Below are 18,943 nucleotides of genomic sequence, written 5' to 3' on the forward strand. Positions count from 1 at the left end.
TGTCTCAAAAATAAATAAACGTAAAAATAAATAAACGTAAAAAAATTTAAAAAAATTATTAGCAAGTATTATATATTACTTTTGTAATAAAAACTGCAATGGTCTAAACTAAGAAAACTCTTTTGAACCTTTTTTATTACAGGGTGTTTATTTTCTACTTCGAGACAACACTGATAAACAAATGAAAGAAGTGAGGTTGTTAGTGATTCTGTGTCTCATTAGAGGATACATCACGCAACAGTTAATAAATACAGGCATTTTGGCATCAAAGAAACATGCATTCAAATTTTGCCTCTGTCACTTCCTGGCAGTATGATCCTGAATAAGTTTTCTAACCTAACTTCATTTTCCTCAACTGTAAAATGAGAATAATGCTGTATTCAATGGCATTGTGAATGTAAAATGTTTATAGTATATTACCTAGCATACAGTCAACCCTCACTAAATGTTAGCAGCCCCTGTTCCTGCCCCCTCCCTGGGGAAAAAACCCACTAATGCTTACCTCCAGGATCCCTATCCGGATTGTATTCTAAAGCATTACTACAGATCAGATCAATATCACTCAAATAGTCTTTCACAGTCAGATACTTGTGGAGATCAATTTTACTGATTACAGATGAAAGGTCCATTGGTTGCTTTATCACAGTGACATAATCAGGAACCTAAAATTCAAGCAAATCACTAAATGAACTCTGAACATAAAAACACTGGAGTCTAGTTGCTCTGCCAGGCAATACAGGGGTGAGAGAATAAATCTATAAGAAGTAACGATAATATATTAATATTAAACCTTTGACTGTATTTAAAGCTGGTTTTATTTTGTATTTACTCTTGTTCTTGGGCACCCATATCTCCAGTAATATCTTATACCTCTTTCCTTGTCCAAACGCCACCCATCCTTCAATGTCAACTTAAGATTTCACTTATTCAGCTTATTATTATTTCAGCTCATTCTAAACCGTGTAGGTTACAATAATATCATGTAGCATTAAGTCATTCTTAAATCACAAAGTTCATTGGCTACTCTCTGGAGGAAAGAAAAATGTGTTACATAGTTCTTAAGTCTCCATGTGCTTAGGACACTACTCCATATATTCCACATAAAGGAAAGAAGTTCAGAGTGTAGACAGGGAACCACATAAACTATTCAAATATTCTCTAATAATATTATAGTTTAGAACACATTTGATCCAAAGATTAAATCAATACCTCATCAGGGTCAACAGGTTTAGTAAATACTCTGAATCGCTTGTCAATAGCAAGCCTATGTGTAACATTTCTCAAGAAAATCCTCAGTTCTCTAAACGTATCTTCTTCTTGTTCTTCTAGTCGTTTCACTTCTTCTGCTGTCAGAGGTCTTGGCTCAGGTGGTGGTGCCACAGGGAGAACCTCCAAGGCCTGCAAAACTTCACATGAATGGAAGATTTTAGTTACTACTCTCTCATCATATCAAGGACGACAAATAATTTGGTGCACACAGTAGCCAGGCTTTCAGGGGTTATCCTCCTTATAGACCCCAGGAATAGAGGATTTGAAACACTAAATTGTTACCATAATCTCTATCCCTACATCCCTTCCTACAATAATTGGTAACTTGTAATTTGGAATGCGAATTCCTAAGTCATTACCTCTTTTCCATTTTAAGATCACTTATGAGGCTATTAAAACTTTGAAAATGCATTATTTTCAGAACAAGAATATTCTACTAAAAAAAAGCTTTTTACTAGTTAATTTTTAAAGTAATAAAAAATTGTGTTATGTTTCAAATGTAACAAGTTTAATTTTGTTTAAACAGATATGTACAAGTACTCAGGATTAAAAAAGGAGTATGAGAGTGCTGCCCTAATAAACTGGCAATCTACTAAAGGAGTAAGTAACAGATAATTATCACATCTCTGTAATGTGATATTAGTAGTATGAAAAAAGTACAGTGGGTCATAATGATAGAAAATTAGTTTTGCCTAGATATGTTAAGGAGTGAAAAATGAGTTACAGTAGTAGGACAAATGGGTCCTTAGGCAGAGATAGGCAAATGGGGATAGAAGCATTACTGAAAGGGAGCGAAAGAATGAATGGAATTAGAAAAGGCAGGAATATGTTGCATGTGGTGTAAAGTTAGAGTGCTTTGCAAAGAAGGAGGTGGGGGAAGGAGGGGAGAACGAAAGTGCCGAAAATGGGCTGGGGCTTTACTATGAATTCCAGCTGCAATTCTACATGGACTGGGAGTATACTAGGAAAGAAAGGCCTTGTATGCTTTAAGATCTTCAGTCTACTTTAATGGGAAGCACAGAGATTTATAAGCAGTAGAGGTATCAACCTAATGACTGAGGTTTTGAGTTTGTGTTAGAAGATGACGATGCTATTAATATTTTATTCCCACTGTCTCGGAATTATTATATATTAAACTTTGACAGAGAAACTAACCTGCTTTCTTTTTTGATACAGGAGGCTTAGCAGCTTGCTTTAGAATTAAATCTTCAAAAAATTTTGTCCGTTCTTCTTTACCAGGTAACTGGACATTAAAAATTTCTCCATAATCACGGATAAATAATTCTTGCACCTTAAAAGAGAAAATACATGCATTATATATGTGAATACACAATACTGTGTATGTATTAATCAATGCAACAGTAGGCTATTATACACATATTTTTAATAACTTGAACTATGCAATAAAGAGATGCTTTTAAAACACAGATCTTTTACGTACGCTGGAGTTACATATAAATCGTGTATGCACAGGTTAGCAACTAAAAAATATGGGATCTTCTTTAAAACTCAAGACTCCGAAGTTCACATGGTAACTGACATGGCAATGTTTTATTTCCAGGGTTTTGTTGAGATCAATTAATTCACTTTCACAACCCAAAGTGAGATAGGAGAAGGAGCGGTTGTTCAGTAAAAATAAAGGCTATAACTTTGCATAGGGTATCTGGGTGGCTCAGGCAGTTCAGTGTCATGTGGACTCTTGATTTTGGCTCAGGTCACGATCTCAGTTTGTGAATTTGAGTCCCATGTCGGGTTCTGTGCTAACAGCATGGTACCTGTTTGGGATTCTCTCTCTCCCCCTCTTCCTCTGCGCATGTGTGCTCTTTCTCTCTCTCAAAAGAAATGAATTTAAAAAAAAAATTGAAAAAAAAAAGGCTAGTGGCACCTGGCTGGCTCAGTCAGTGGAGTATGCAACTCTTGATCTTGGGGTTGTGAGTTCGAGCCCCACGTTGGGTGTACAGAGTACTTACAAATAATAATAAAAAAAATAATAAAGGCTAGAAATTAACAAGTGCTAGTGAGGATGTGGAGAAATTAGAACCTCTGTGGTGGTATGAATGTTAAAATGGTGCAGCCATTGTGGAAAACACGGAGTTACCACGTAATCCAGTACAGAAGAATTGGGGGTAAAAAAACCACCACGCAACCTGATACTTGTATACCAATAATCACAGCAGGATTATTCATAGTAGGCAAAAAGTAGAGACAATCCAAATGTTCATCATCAGATGAATGGATAAAAATGTGATACATAAATACAATGGCATATTACTCAGCCTTAAAAAGGAGTGAAATTTAAAAAATCTCTTTTAACATTTATTTATTTTTGAGAGACAGAGTATGAGCAGGAAAGGGGCAGAGAGAGAGGAAGACACAGAATCTGAAGCAGGTCCAGGCTCTAAGCTGTCAGGAGAGAGCCCGACGCAAGGCTTGAACCCACGAACCAAGAGATCATGACTCGGGCCATAGTCGGACACTTAACTGGCTGAGCCACCCAGGTGCCCCAAAAGGGAGTGAAATTTTAACGCACGCTACAACATGGACAAAATCTGAAAACATGCTAAGTGAAATAAGCCAGTCACAAAAGGACAAATACCATATTATTCCACTTACACAGATATGTAGAATAGGTAAATTCATAGAGACAGCAAGTTATTATAACAGAAGTTACTGGGGGGGTTTGGGAAAGGAGGATATGGAGAGTAACTGCTTACAGGGTATAGAGTTTCTGTTTGGGATGATGAAAACGTTCTGGAAATGGATATTGGTGATGGCTGTACAACACTGTGAATGTACTTAATGCAATGTACTTTGTCACTGAACTGCACACTTAAAAGGCGTTAGTGTACAGTTCAGTGACAAAGTACACTGCATATTTTACTGCCAAAAAAAGGGCAAAAGAGATCCCCAAAGGATGTTTCTAGCCAACCTCTCAACCCTTTCCAGTATTATTAGAGAATAATATTTATTCCTTGTGCGATGCTTATGCACCTTGTTTTGTGTATCTTTGACATCTAGAAGTTTACATTCATAGCTTTTGCATAACCTGATTCGCAGGGTCTTCCACGCTCCCATATTTATGAAAATGTTCCTAGTATGTTATATGAAACTTTCCTCCTGTTGTCCCAACGTCATTTATGAAATGTCTTTATTATTAATTCATTTACTAAATTACTATGTAAACAAGAGTCTACCAGTGGACTATGTTACATTAATTTGTCCATGCTGGCCCAAATTCCACAGTTCTAATTTTTAATTTTGTGGTATGCTTTAATATTTGATGGTCTTAGAACCTCCTCATTGGTTTTTCAACATTTTCTTGGAAATTCAAGCACTTATTCCTTCTCTATTGAATTTTAGAATCCACCTATTTTGTTGGAATTTGTACCCTTTCCCCCTCTCTCATGGATTGTAAGATATATGCTGTATTTCTATTTTTTATTGTTAGAACTGTTAACAGAAATACCTAAGTTTCTTTTTTCTAGCAAACTGTAAGGTTAATCAATATCTAGATATCAGACAAAAATCTGAATGTGCTTTTATTTCCTTATTCTCCATTGCTATATCGTTCTTGCCATTATCAAGTTCAGACTAAGACCAACTTAGATTTAGTTTCACATTCCTTAAAAAATTTTTTCTATCACAATTTTGTGACAATAAGTTTTACTGTTTTCTTTGTTCACTGCTTCTTATATGCCACTTCTACAAAATAAAAATCCAAGACAAATAATCCTTTAATAATTCTTTCAATCAAGGGTTTGAGTCATTGGTCATAGTTTCTTAGGCACTGCATATTCAAAAATATCCTTGTTTTGCTCTCTCATTCAAATGCTAACTTTGTTGGGAAGGAAATTAAGGTTTAAAATTATTTTCTTTCAAAACTTTGAAACTATAGCTCAGTTGTCTCCTTAGTAGCTAGTGTTACCAATGAGAAGGTAGAAGCAATTTGATTTTTAGTCCTTTCTAGTAGTATTTTTTCTCTCAGAAGATTTAAAAATTTTCCTCTGTACTTACATTTTCTCTTCTACATTTACTTTCCCTTCCCTATCATAAAGCCCATTAAACAGGTGTTAGACCTGAATTGATCTCCTGTATTCTAACTTTTTTTCCTGATTTTTCAAATCTCTGTCCTTTTGTATCAGATAGGGTAAGAATTCCCGGTGTCACGATCTCCCATCTTGCTAATTCACTCTTTATCTGTGTCTGCTCTTTTTCAAAAGCCTCACAGAGTTTTTTACTTGGGGGTGCGGAGAGTTACTTCATTTATAACATCTCCATTTGGTTCTTTTCTACAACAGTCTGTTGGTGATACATGGATATGATTATTCATTGAGCTGTCCTTCTCAAATGCTTATTTATAAGCTCCTCTTTGCCTGCCTTTGAATTCTTGACTGTCCATAGCTGTCAAGCTATTCTAGCTTCTACTCCCAGTGATTATATGAAGAAGCTAGCCTATACTAGAAATAAAATTTACCTGTAATTTGCTTTCTGAGCACAGGGTTTTCCCATTCCTCCTGATCTTGACAGCCACAGATAGTCACTGTTCTGACACAGTAGTCTTTGGGCCCAACCTCACTGCTCTAGCTGAGGATGAACAGCTTTGCTGACTTCTGCCTGGTATGGCCAGAAGTGAAGAAAACTAATTAACTAAAAGTTGTCCAAGGGCTCTTTCAATTCCTTGCCAGCATTGCCTCAGTGCTAGAAACCATTCCCATCTTGGAAAGCAGTCCTCTCATGCACATGCTTTGAACTGTGGTAACCCTCATCAATCTAATCCCCACTGCTCTTTCATGGGTTCATGAAAGTTGCTAATCTATTCAGAACATTCTTTCTCATTTTTCCCATGCTGCTAAATTGTTAAGGGTTCACTAGTGCTCATGGATATAGGTACTCTGACTACAATTCTGAGATGGACAAGCTCCAATGTAGCTAAAATGGTACACACGGTGTTCTCATTTATTATATAGCCCAATGCTATACAGACAGTATCAATGAACCACTAAAAACTATATAAGGCTCAAAGTGGACTTGCTTATAAATTACATTATTCATTTTTTAAAATAAGCAATCCATGGTCCTGTGCCCACTCCACCCTACCATGCAGTGTGATACTGGGATGCTTTACTCAGTTTATAATTATATGCTTAAGAAATATTACCCCCCCAAAACAGAGAAACTATTCTTCAAAGAAAGATCTTTAAGTGCAGAATTCCCACATTCTTGACAAAGTTATCTCAGATTAAACGGACTGCAGATTTTCAACCTCTCTACATCCATATTAAGAACACTCAGCTATTTTGTCTTGTTATCAAGAGTATAAAATTATCTTCCAAATTTCAAAATGATTAACAATGTTTTAACTGACAGTGAGTACAATAAGCCAATGGTATAATGTGGCTACTAAATAGTAATTCTTCTTTACTTTGTTAAGCAGAACACTGCTAGAGTACTTAATTCGTTCTGGGTACAGCTTTTCAAAGGGAATATAAAGACATTCAGGAGAGTGACAGAATTCTGAAGAAACTAAAAATATGTGATGTGTGGCAGAGCCTATTATCAGGCCCATGTCCTCTTCTTCTTAGGCACACTGCTCTGTCATACTTCCTAGTCTCCCTTGCTGTTAGGTACAGCCATGTGAGGTTCAGCCAATGGAATGGGAGAGAAAATGATACATATCTTTCGGATTAGGCACATAAATGGGCCACTCCTTTCAGTGGGGTGGAGTAAAAGCAGGCTGCAAAGTCACGTGATGAAACTGCGAAAGTTCTCTCAGCCTGAATGTCTGGAATGACTACATGGGAGGAGGCTAAGACCTGAATGTAGTCACCTGCACAGTATAGTTAAGCGAGTGAGAAATAAACTTCTACTATATTAACAACCCTAAGGAATATACTGTTATCACAGAAGAAATGTTTAGTGTGAAGAAGTTTGAGTCAGAGTGGGGAGATGCAAATAAACATAATAGAGCATTCGAATATACAAAGAGTTGTCATGATGAAAACAGACTTGACAGGTTCTAGATAGCACTCAGAAAACAGATAAAGAAATGGAAGCCTCTCAAAATAAGTTGATTTTTTAGGAATCAGAGCTAACGAACTGAATAGTGAAGAAAGTGTTTCACCAAAAGTGGAATATCCACATAAAAGATCAAGTATAAAGGAAGAGTCCAGAACTAAATTAACTAAACTAGAAGCCATTAAGAGTCTATAACATACACTTAATATCTGTTTCCCAGCTTGCTCAAATTCCAGCTGAATACCTCACAATTAACTATTAAAACAGGGCCATCAGGGACATCATTCTTGTCCTCGGATAACTCAATCTCATTTCCTTCTACTCTGCTCTCTACTCACTTGGCTCTAGCCACCCTGGTCTTCTTAAGCTATTTTTCTAACACATCAAACACACTTTTGCCTCAGGGTCTTTGCACTTGCTTTTCTTCTGCCAAGAACCTTTGTCCCTCAGATACCCCAAATGGGTTACTATTTTACCTTTTTCAGGTCTTTGCTCAAAAGTCATCTTCTTAGGCCTTACTTAAGACTATTTATTTAACACTGTGACCCTACCACACTCTCTTGGCATTGCTTAGCTAAATTTTTCTCCATAGCAATAGGTTAATATTATACATTTTATCTATTTATTTTTACTTTCTCAACTAAGGTGTGTGTGAGCCCTAGGAAGATAGAGAAATTTTTGTATTTTTCAACGCTATACTCCATTACCCAGAACTATGCCTGACACAGAATAAGCACTCAATAATATCTCTTTAATAAAATATTTGAATTTATCTTCCTACTCACGTTCTAAAATATGCAAACCAATTTTGTCAAAGATATGGAAAACTCATTAAATTCAGTCATTAAAAACAAAACAAACCACAGAGAAGCCTACAATATACTTATTATGTACTCTGAGAATTGAAAGGTGGAGAAAAAAGTCTCTTCATGTATTTTACATTTCACTAGGAGACAGACAGGCAAACATAAATATTTAATGGCAAGCAGTGATAAAAACAAAATACAGTAAGGGAAAAGAGAGTGATGGGCAGAGGAGCTAATCACTATAATTGAGAAACTGATCAGGGAAGGCCACTCTGAGGTGACACCTGGGCAGAGACCTGAGAAAAATAAAGGATCACAACAGGCAAACATCTAGAAGAGTATTTCAGGCAGAAAAAGCATGAACTTTTGTCCATGGTAGCTGTCTAAACAGGCACTAACTTGAAAATACAGTAATTTGGTACAAACAAAAATTCTAAATGTGCATACTCTTCAACTAAGCTACAGTTATTCCACTTTTAGGAATGGATGCTAGAAAAATCCACATAGTAATGCTCATACAAAATAAGCTCAGGGGCACCTGGGTGGCTTAGTCATTTAAGTGTCTGACTCTTGACTTTGGCTCAGGTCATGATCTCATGGTTCATGAGATCAAGACTTGTCCCTGCTTGGGATTCTCTCTCTCCGTCTCTCTCTGATCCTCCCCTGCTTATACTCTCTCTCTCTCAAAATAAACATTTAAAAAAAAAAAAAAAAAGCCCAAGGATGCTCACTCTAACAGTTCAATAGAAACAAAAACTAAAAAACAACCAAAATACCTATGAACAAGAATCTAGATAAATTTGGGTACATCAAGACAATGGAAAAAGCCATGCTGCTTTTAAAAGGAATGAGACTGTGTATTAAAAAAAAAAAAAAAAAAAGTGTGTGTGTATACACACACACATACACATATATATGGCAAGTTGCAGAATAGTATGCATTATATAACCCCGTTTTTGGAAGAGAAAAAGATTTATAATGCAGCCTTACTATACACACATATAAATACACCCACCATCCTTCCCAACAAGCCCATATATCATATGTACAGTGACTTTCCCCTCTACAAATTACCTCTTCTGGCAGAGCAGAATGGGGTTTGTCAGAAGTTGCAAGTAGTAAAACTGGAGCAAATGAAGGAATATTCTGTAACAATGTAATAAATGTGGCTTTCAGTGTTGGTCCAACTATTTCCCACCACAAGTGGATATGAGGAACATATACTATACTTGGTGCTGTTCTCTTAGCTTCACGAATCATCTAGTAGAGAGGGAAAAAAATTATATTCAGTTAAAGAGTTAGTATGTTAGTAATGCTTGCTTTTTATTGGTCTGGAACAATGTTTAACTTCCCAGAATTATTATATAAAACCCTCAAGATTTTAAAATGCTTTCCCGTTTCGGTCTTATTTTTAAATGTTTTGTAAAAGTCTTGTAAAGTTCTAGTAAGAGGCAAAAGATTTATGCGATATGAAGAGAAATCAGAGTATTAAAAGTCTTATTTTTAGGAAAACATAATTGCTTTAAGCAATTAGGAAGAAAACAGCTTAATACATCTAGAAGACTTCTGTTAAATGCAAAAATAGAAAACTTAGATTTGAAAAATTTTAATATAAAGATAGCAAAAACAGAAGCAGCAGAATATCTGAGTGCTTACCATGCAGCAGTCACTGTTTTATTTTATTTTTTTTTTAAATGTTTATTTCTGAGACAGAGAGAGACAGAGCGTGAGTCAGGGAGGGGCAGAGAGAGAGGGAGACACAGAATCCAAAGCAGGCTCCAGGCTCCGAGCTGTCAGCACAGAGCCAGACGCGGGGCTCGAACTCACAAACCGTGAGATCATGGCCTAAGCTGAAGTCGGTCGCTCAACCGACTGAACCACCCAGGCGTCCCAACAGTCACTGTTTTAAATACTCTACCCACTTAATCCTCACAGCAGCCATACAAGGTAAATACTATTATTATCTCCATTTTGCAAATGGGGGAAACAAGGCAGAGATCTAATAACTTTCCTAGGTCACACAGATATTAAATGGTGGAAATGTGATTTAAACCCATACTCTTTAATGACTAAGCAATTACATATAGTTCTATTTCATAAACCTGGAGGTAGAAATCAGAAAGATAAAAAAAAAGTTCAAAACAGATAAGCAATTCTAGACTGTGTCTCTGGAAGACTGCTTCTCTTACAGCTTACTTGTCTGGGCAATAATGAATTACCTGGGCACACGTTTCTTCAGGAGATGTAGCGCTGACTCCAAAAAGAACAGGAATGTCTAAGGTATATACTGCAAATTTTTCCAAAGCGTGGATGACAGCTGGTGCCAAATGAGAACCTTGCCCAAATCCTGGCTCTCCCACTATCAATATTCTTGGTCGAAAAGACATAGGTTGATAACATGCATTTCTGAAAGAAATTAGCTGTATTTTAGAAAAAGCAAAAGTTAAAATTTTCCTCCTAAATTACCAATTTTTAACTTTCTTAAGGCAAAATTTTTGACTATATGGCTGGTCAATCCATAACAGTATGGTTCAAGTGGTCTTTGGAAAATATCAACCTCCACAGATTTTAGGACTACTTTATACAGTGTAATTTCTATTATGGTGACAACTGTAATACCAAAAAATTTTTGATATTTTAACTTAAAAAAAGAAGATCAGTTAGCATTCTTATATTTTCAACCACCATCTTTTAGTTTTTAGGAATTTACACACAAGAAATTATATATATTCATTTGCAAGGGAAATATACCTATTCAAATGAAGAAAATTAAAATTTTCTTTTGCCTTATTAAAGGATTTTTGAGAAAGCCCATTTTCATATACGGATGGAACATCATCATCACTGTATGCCAAGTCACTTTCTAGCAGAGGACAAGAAATATCTACAAAACAAAAAAATTGTACATTAGTAACTTTTCTGGATTGCAAAAAGCAAACGTTTATGTAATGCATTAGTTAGCAAATCAATGTCCATGAAATGTAGAACAAAATTTAAGAATCAAAAACATTTGTGTAGATATGAATAACAAATATAAATGCACTTCAAATTCAAACAGATCTAATTAAGGGCAATCTTTGAAGTAAGTTTCCTTCAAACATCCAGGCAAGGCAGGACTAAATTCCTTTCAAGAGGCTGTTTTCTAAAAAAAAAAACAAAAACAAAAAAAAACCCACACAAAAAAACCAACCACAAAACATTTCTGGGATGTATAAAAAATTTAGTTTTCCTGATTATTAAATGGCCGATCAAGTATCATACCTGAGTCTAAAGCTTTATTTGTTCTGATTTCTGCATGTGGAAATACTCTCTGCAGGGCTTCTAAGATCTGGTGAACTGTACTTTGTAGGAGTGGTTTCACAACAGTGGACAATGCCTGCCCAGGTGATGTCACAGCTCTTTGGGCAGCTGGTATCATCTTTTGCATGGCTACCTCAAAATCCTTAGCTGAGATGGTAATTGAAGAGAGATCCAACTGTAGTTTCTCACTAGTGGTATAAATTTGTGGGTAGCGTCGACGCAGAGCACATAAAGCGGCCTCAGAGCATATTGACTTAATATCTGCACCACAGTATCCTATCCAAGGCAACCAAAAAAAATGTTTTAAAGTAAATCATCATCCTATGAGCATGACTATGGTTAAAAGAAAATTAAAACTCAACATAGAAATATAGTAAAATATTCAGAGTAAGGATAAAATCTCTCATCCACTCAGTAAACTTGTAACGGTTAATAACCATCAACAAATCAATCAACTTTTGCAAGTGAAATGTACAAACACTAAATGTAGCACAGCGGTCAAGAACAAGAGTTTTAAAAGGACAGACTAAGTTCAAACTCCAGTTTTTCATTTACTGCACATATGATCTTTGGAGAATCATTTATGCTCTTTGTTAAGAGCATCTATGTTAAATTCCTACATTAACATTTCTACATCTATAAATTGGGGATAATGCTACCTGCAGGACTGATGTGAGAATTTCTCGAAATAACATATATAAAATACTTAACAGAATGACTAGAAAATGTAAACAGCAAAAGACAGCTATTATTATTATTGTCTAACATTGCTCTCAAATTCCCCAATAGCCAATCATCAAATATCTCTATTTAATATCCAGGATTTTTAAAGAAAACATGCCACAAATAAGAGACCAGAAACAAACAAAATCTGTATTTCTTTAAACATAACCTTGCCCAAGACTACAACTTAATTTCTGAAATGCATGCATTTTATCTTTTAATGCCTAAAGCAATGTTTACCAACACAGTTTTCTGCTAGTTCTTCTAGAAATATGTCCAGTGGTTTAGGATTCCAATCTCTTGTATGAATCTTAAGAATTTCTTTTCGAGCCTGTAAATAAGAACAATTTTAATTTTTTTATAATAAGGCGCTATTCAGATTTGAATAATTTCAATTTAAAATAGTTTTATCTAAAAATCATAAAGAAATCAATACCTACTATAACAAAAAACAGTAAAAGTAAAAAGAAAAAGATGCACTTGTAAGCATTTAAGGAATTTATGTTAAAGAAGATTCGTATTTCTAGTGCTTAAGTTCTAGGCATCATAAATGTGAATGAGAAAAATTAATAATGATGGAACTATTGTTCATTCTGGTCTATATTAAGAATTGTTTAAGAGTACTGACAGCACTACTCATGTTTTCCTCCTTGGTTCTCAAGAGATTAAGTGGCTTTAAAACAACTAGGTAGGATTGTATGGTAGTGTCCATGCAAAAGTCAAGGCTAATAAATTGACTAAGGATTAACTGTTCATTATTAGGCTACATGCTCTGAAGCAAAATAAAGTCATATGGTAACATTCAAAGGCTATGCTCAAATTGAGAAAAATGTAAAAGTGCATTTAGGGGGGCATTATTTTAATTAGAAAAAAAAAGAATTAAAAAAATCCATATTCTTTTCTTTAAATAAAATAAAACCTCCCTAAGAATACATACATTACCTCTTTGGATGTTAATCACATTTGACTTTGCTTTAGAACATACAAAACTCAAACTTCAAATTTTCACTGTGCCAAGATTTCCTATGATAAGAGCAACACAGTCTGTCAAATTCTGAATAATGTTAAATTCCTACATCTTTGTCAGGTAGGCTGAAAAGGAATTCTCTGTCAAAGCGACCAGGCCTTCGCAAAGCAGGATCGATAGAATCCAGTCTGTTGGTAGCACCAATGACCACAATTTCTCCTCTGCTGTCCAATCCATCCATAAGAGCTAGCAAGGTGGAAACAATGGAACTAAATGTAAAAATAAACGACAAGAGATTAAACATATGATGCTGAATATATTATTCCTTCTTGTGCTAAGACTTAATATATTAAACATGTGAACACATATTCTCAGAGCATGCCATTACTTCCCACAGATTTAAAAACCTTGTAAAATAACATACTAAATGGCATGTAGAGGTTAAAATCAATGAAAAACATAAATGGTTTTTAGAATGCCACTAATGGAAGACATTTCATAAAGCGTAACTTCACATAGAACTTAAGAGTTCCTCAAAAAGGATACTTCAAAAAAAAAAATACTAGATAAACTGTATCTAAAAAGTGGTCCATTGTATACACATTATCAACAAAGAATGCCCAAATAAAATAGAATATACATAAAGCATTGAAAGAAAAAGAACTTTAATTACATTTTAATTATGGAGAGAGAATAGTAAAACAATCTCCACATTTTCATCACCCCTTTTTAATAATTATTAATGTCCTTTCAGGGCGCCTGGGTGGCTCAGTTGGTTAAACGTCCAAGTTCGGCTCAGGTCATGATCTTACTGCTTGTGGGTTTGAGCCCGGCATCAGGCTCTGTACTGACAGCTCAGAGCCTGGGGCCTGCCTCAGATTCTGCGTCTCCCTCTCTCTCTGCCCCTCCCCTGCTCACACTTTTTCTCTCTCAAAAATAAATAAGAATTTAAAAAAAGTTATCAGTGTCGCTTTTTTATGACTTCACCCAATTGTGTTTTTCTCCATCCAACAGATTTTAAAGAAAACCCCAAAAACTTTCCACAGATCATTTAATCCATAAATATTTCATATTAAATACTTCATGTATTTATTTCTAAGATAAGGACTTTTAAAAACTCCCACAGTACCAGGACACCAATGGAAATGACAATAATTCCTTAATATCACCTAATATTTAATTTTCCTAATTGTTTCAAAATATCTTTTCTACATTTGATGTTTTTAAGCCAAGATCCACACACCTTGGGGTCAAATGTCCCTCAATTCCTTAATAGTCCCCATTGAACCTTCTTTTTTTGCCTTCATGCCTTTTATTTGTTGGAAGAAACTGGGTCTTTGCCTTGTAAAATTTCCTTCCCACATTGTGGATTAGGCTAACTTGTTTCCTGATAGGGTCATTAACTTGTCCTATATCGTTCATATTTCCTACAAACTGGCAGTTAGATCTAGAAGCTTAATAGATGCAGGTTAAACTACTTAGGATAGCATATATGATAGGAGTATTCCATGTACTTCCTATTGTATACTCAGCAGGTACATAATATCAGTTTCTCATTTAACATCAGGGGATTGGGTTTACAAGAGGGGTTATCAGCTTACTACATTCATCCTAAACTTCGCCATCAACCTTTTTACTTTACTGTTTTTGCAGCCACTTACAATTATTGCTTAGATCAAGTTTTCTCAATCTTGGCACAAATGGCATTTGGGTCAGGTAATTATCTGTTGTACAGAGCTGTCCTTGGCACTGTAGAATGTTTAACAACATCTGTAGTTTTCACCCACTAGATGCCAGTGATACATCACTCGCCTCCAATTTGTCACAATCAAAAATGTCTCCAGACATTTGTCCCATGGGGGGCAAAATCTACTCTCAGTTGAAAACCACATGGCTAGATCTACTATGTCATAAGGGGTTGCAAAATGGTGATTTTTCTATTTCATAATTTCCTCTGTATTTATTACCTATGATTTCCCTATAAAGAACAACGTTACTTCATCAATTACTCTCAATCATGGCATGAATCATAGTTACAGGACAGGAAAAAGAAATGCCTGATTCATTTTGTTTATCAATTTTCAGAGTAATGAGTCACTGTTTTAGCACCCTTTGGAGTGACCAATTAAGTTTTTATTTTTTAAAAAACGATCATTAAAAACTGACAGTTTTTATGTATTTGATGCTTTTCGCTCTATTATAATCATTATTATTTTTTAAAAAAATTTCTTTTGATGTTTTTATTTATTTTTAAGACAGAGCATGAGCAGGGGAGGGGCAGAGAGAGAGGGAGACACAGAATCCAAAGCAGGCTCCAGGCTCTGAGCGGTCAGTACAGAGCCTGACGTGGGGCTTGAACTCACAGACTGTGAGATCATGACCTGAGCCGAAGTCAGACACTTAACCGACTGAGCCACCCAGGCGCCCCTATAGTCATTATTATTTTTGATGCTCTAATTATCCCATCTTGGCCAACTGAAACTTTCAAAACTGACTATGTCATTCTGTTATGCCCCTAGTAGTTTTCAATTGCTTCTTTGCTTCCAGGCATCACAAGATATTCCAGGTTAGTCTTGCTTATTTCCAAACTCATTTCTATTATCCACCATTTCTCCTCTAAGTGCTAGTACCACATTTTGGGTGCCAGGGGTGTGAACTGCTACTGGGTTGTAGTAACTCCTAGGCATTTTTAAGTGTCCAGAGCTACAAACTATTTTTTCTTAAAAAAATTCATCCTGAGAGGCACCTGGGCGGCTCAGTCAGTTAAGCGTCTGACTTTGGCTCAGAACATGATCTCGTGGTTCATGAGTTCAAGCTGACAGTGCAGAGCCTGCTTGGGATTCTCTCTCTTCCCCCCTCTCTCTGCCCCCTCCCACTCTTACTCACTCTCAAAATAAATAAAGTTAAAAGTAAAAAAAAAAAAAAAAAAAAAAAAAAAATCAATCATCATGAATTCATATTGATACTCCCAATTCAAAGTAAAGATTTTAGGGTTTTAATTTATTTTATATTTATATCCTTTCTTAAGCTAAAAATCATATTTTCTACGGCATTCACATACTTACTTGTATTCTCTTTCAATATTATTACTAACAGATAAAAATTACAGTTTAATAATGTTCAATGTGCTAACTTTTAAAAATGCTTAATTTAACAAAAATGTTTATGCTCAGATATTTTAAATCTTTGGTTAAAAAATTGCACATTAAGTTTCTCATATCAATATATAAGCCACCCAGTTTCCCAACACCATTTACTGAAGAAACTGTCTATATTCTTGTGTACAATATCCCCACTGCATATTCCTGCTTTTATCAGAGATTAATTGATCATATATAAATGTGGGTTTATTTATGGGCTCTCTATCCTATTCTGTTGATCTATTTTTGTGCCAGTGCTATACTGTTCTAATTACCATAGTTTTGTAGCATATCTTGAAATCTGGGATTGTGATACCTCCACCTTTGCTCTTCCTCAGGATTGCTTTGGCAATCTTTGAAACTGGACCATTTTCTTACACAATTCACAAAAACAAACTCAAAATGGATTAAAGACCTACATGTGAGACCAAAAACCATAAAACTTCTTAAAGAAAACATAGGGAATAATCTCTTGGACACTGGCCTTATTAGCAACAGTTTTCTAGATGTGTCTTCTTAGACAAAGGAAACAAAAGCAAAGTTAAACTATTGGGACTGTATCAAAATAAAAACCTTTTGCAAAGCAAAGGAAGGTATCAACAAAACAAAAAGGCAACCTACTGAATGGGAGAAGACCTCTACAAATGATGTATCTAATAAGGCATTAATATCCAAAATATATAAAGAACTTACACAACTCAAAACCAAAAAAAAAAAAAAAAAAAAAATTACCAAATAATCTATTTAAAAAATGGGCAGAGCACATTCTTTGAAAGAGCAAACACTTTTCTAAAGAAGACATACAGATAACCGAAAGACATGTGAAAAGATATTCAACTAGCCATCAGGGAAATGAAAATCAAAACCACAATAAGGTACCATCTTATATCTGTCAGAATGGTAACATCAAAAGACAAGAAATAACAAGTGTTGGTAAAGATGTGGAGAAAAGAAGACCCTCATGCACTGTTGCTGGGAATATAAATTGTTACAGCCACTATAGAAAATAGGATGGTGGTTCTTCAATAAGTTAAAAATAAAAATACCATATAATCCACTACTGTTTATTACCCCCCCCAAAACAAAAACGCTACCTGGAAAAGATACATGTACTTCTATGTTTATTGCAGCATTATTTACAATAGCCAAGATATGAAAGCAACCTAACTGTCCATCAATAGATGATAGATGGGTAAAGACGATGTGCTATATATGTATACAATGGAATATCAGCCATAAAAAAGAATGGGATCTTGCCATCTGAGGCAACCTAGAGGATGTTACACTAAATGAAATAAGTCATTCAAAGACAAATAACAAATTATTTCAGTTACATGTGGAATCTAAAAACAAAACAAATAAACACCACAGAAACAGAACCATAAATACAGAACAAACTGGTAACTGCTAGAGGAAGGGAGATTGGGGGTGTGGGCAGAATGGGTGAAGATTAAGAGGTACAAACTTACAGTTATAAAGTAAGTCATGAGAATGAAAAGTGTAGCATTGGGAATATAGTGAATATTGTAATAATGCTGTATGGTGACAGATGACAACTACACTTACCTTGTATGAGCATAGCTTAATATATAGAATTGCTGAATCATTATGTTTTACACCTTAAACTAGTAACACTGTAGGTCAACTATCCTTCAATTAAATACATGTATGTACTTGAGAAGGCATGTGCTTCCCAAATTATAATTTTTGTTGCTAAAATTTCTAATTCCTTTTAGAACTATTCCAAAACATAGTACTCAATTATTTGGTTGCAAAGTAATGGTAGTATTGTTAAATATGTTTGATCCTACCAATACAATGAATACAATATGGCTGCTGATGAAATTTGTCATATATAAAAAGTCTGTATGATTACTGTAAGTTATTGCAGACACAACTATTTTTACCATAGCACTTAACATTTTGATTTACTAAGAGCAACAAATGAAATAGCATATAGTATCAAGTCAAAGACCACCAGACTACAGTAAATATTGTTAGCTGTTAAGAAAATAAAAACCTACTTCTCACATTATTATGTCTTATTCCTCTTCATATTATTTATAATAAAAAACAATACTGGCATATATGAAGACATGTCAACATTTGCTTTAAAGTATCCAAAATGAATTAAGCAATTACAGATAATACTTGAGACAATTTGAAAAGAGGGTTCTGAAAAACTGAAGATGAACTAGGATTAAAATTTAGATTCAAGTTGAGGCAGTGTCACTAAGGACAAGTGCCCCCACCTTGGCAGTCAGTTTATCATAGAGGAGATGCAATTCTCTCGTTCTGAAAATTAAAAAGTTGGGCTAATAACTGAATCTCAAACTAGTAGTCATGCACTAAGACATATTTTGTTTGGCCAAAGCAGTATCTTAAAAAGATCTGAATTAGTTGGCAACATTTAAAAGATATTTAACACAAAAATTTGAATGTAACATTTAAGAAAGTGCAAATTTATTTTTCAAGTCTGAGTCAACTTCTGCACTTCAATAATAGGTTTGGGCTAAAAACAACTGGCTATGCTCTTATGATTAGATGCTCAGCCACACTCCAAACCATAGTCCCACTCTTACTACTGGCTTGCCTCACTCATTTCATTTGCCTTACACCTCACTAGCCAGTGGACATTTAAGTTTGTATCATGAATTTAAACCTGTAACCAAGATTTTAATACTGTGCTTGTGAATACCTTGCCATTCAGAACAGGTTCATTT

General features: G+C 35.0%; 1 protein-coding gene across 4 annotated transcripts in view; it reads right to left on the minus strand.

The window, feature by feature from the left end:
* ATAD2 (ATPase family AAA domain containing 2) overlaps positions 1-18,943 on the minus strand; it is a 68,013-nt gene that overhangs the window by 9,309 nt on the left and 39,761 nt on the right. For all 4 annotated transcript variants that reach the window (XR_006198103.1, XM_042923214.1, XM_042923213.1 and 1 more), the window contains exons 14-22: positions 13,190-13,349; positions 12,354-12,444; positions 11,352-11,666; positions 10,842-10,974; positions 10,310-10,496; positions 9,165-9,350; positions 2,425-2,560; positions 1,210-1,406; positions 503-662 (exon numbers count right to left, since the gene is read on the minus strand). Coding sequence is in view for 3 of the 4 variants with exons in the window: in XM_042923214.1 (XP_042779148.1) it covers positions 503-662; positions 1,210-1,406; positions 2,425-2,560; positions 9,165-9,350; positions 10,310-10,496; positions 10,842-10,974; positions 11,352-11,666; positions 12,354-12,444; positions 13,190-13,349 (1,565 nt within the window). In the remaining variant the exon portion in view is untranslated. The remainder of the gene's footprint in view (positions 1-502; positions 663-1,209; positions 1,407-2,424; positions 2,561-9,164; positions 9,351-10,309; positions 10,497-10,841; positions 10,975-11,351; positions 11,667-12,353; positions 12,445-13,189; positions 13,350-18,943) is intronic.

The sequence above is a fragment of the Panthera leo genome, chromosome F2 (assembly GCF_018350215.1).
Source record: "Panthera leo isolate Ple1 chromosome F2, P.leo_Ple1_pat1.1, whole genome shotgun sequence".
In the NCBI taxonomy this organism is placed as follows: domain Eukaryota; kingdom Metazoa; phylum Chordata; class Mammalia; order Carnivora; family Felidae; genus Panthera; species Panthera leo.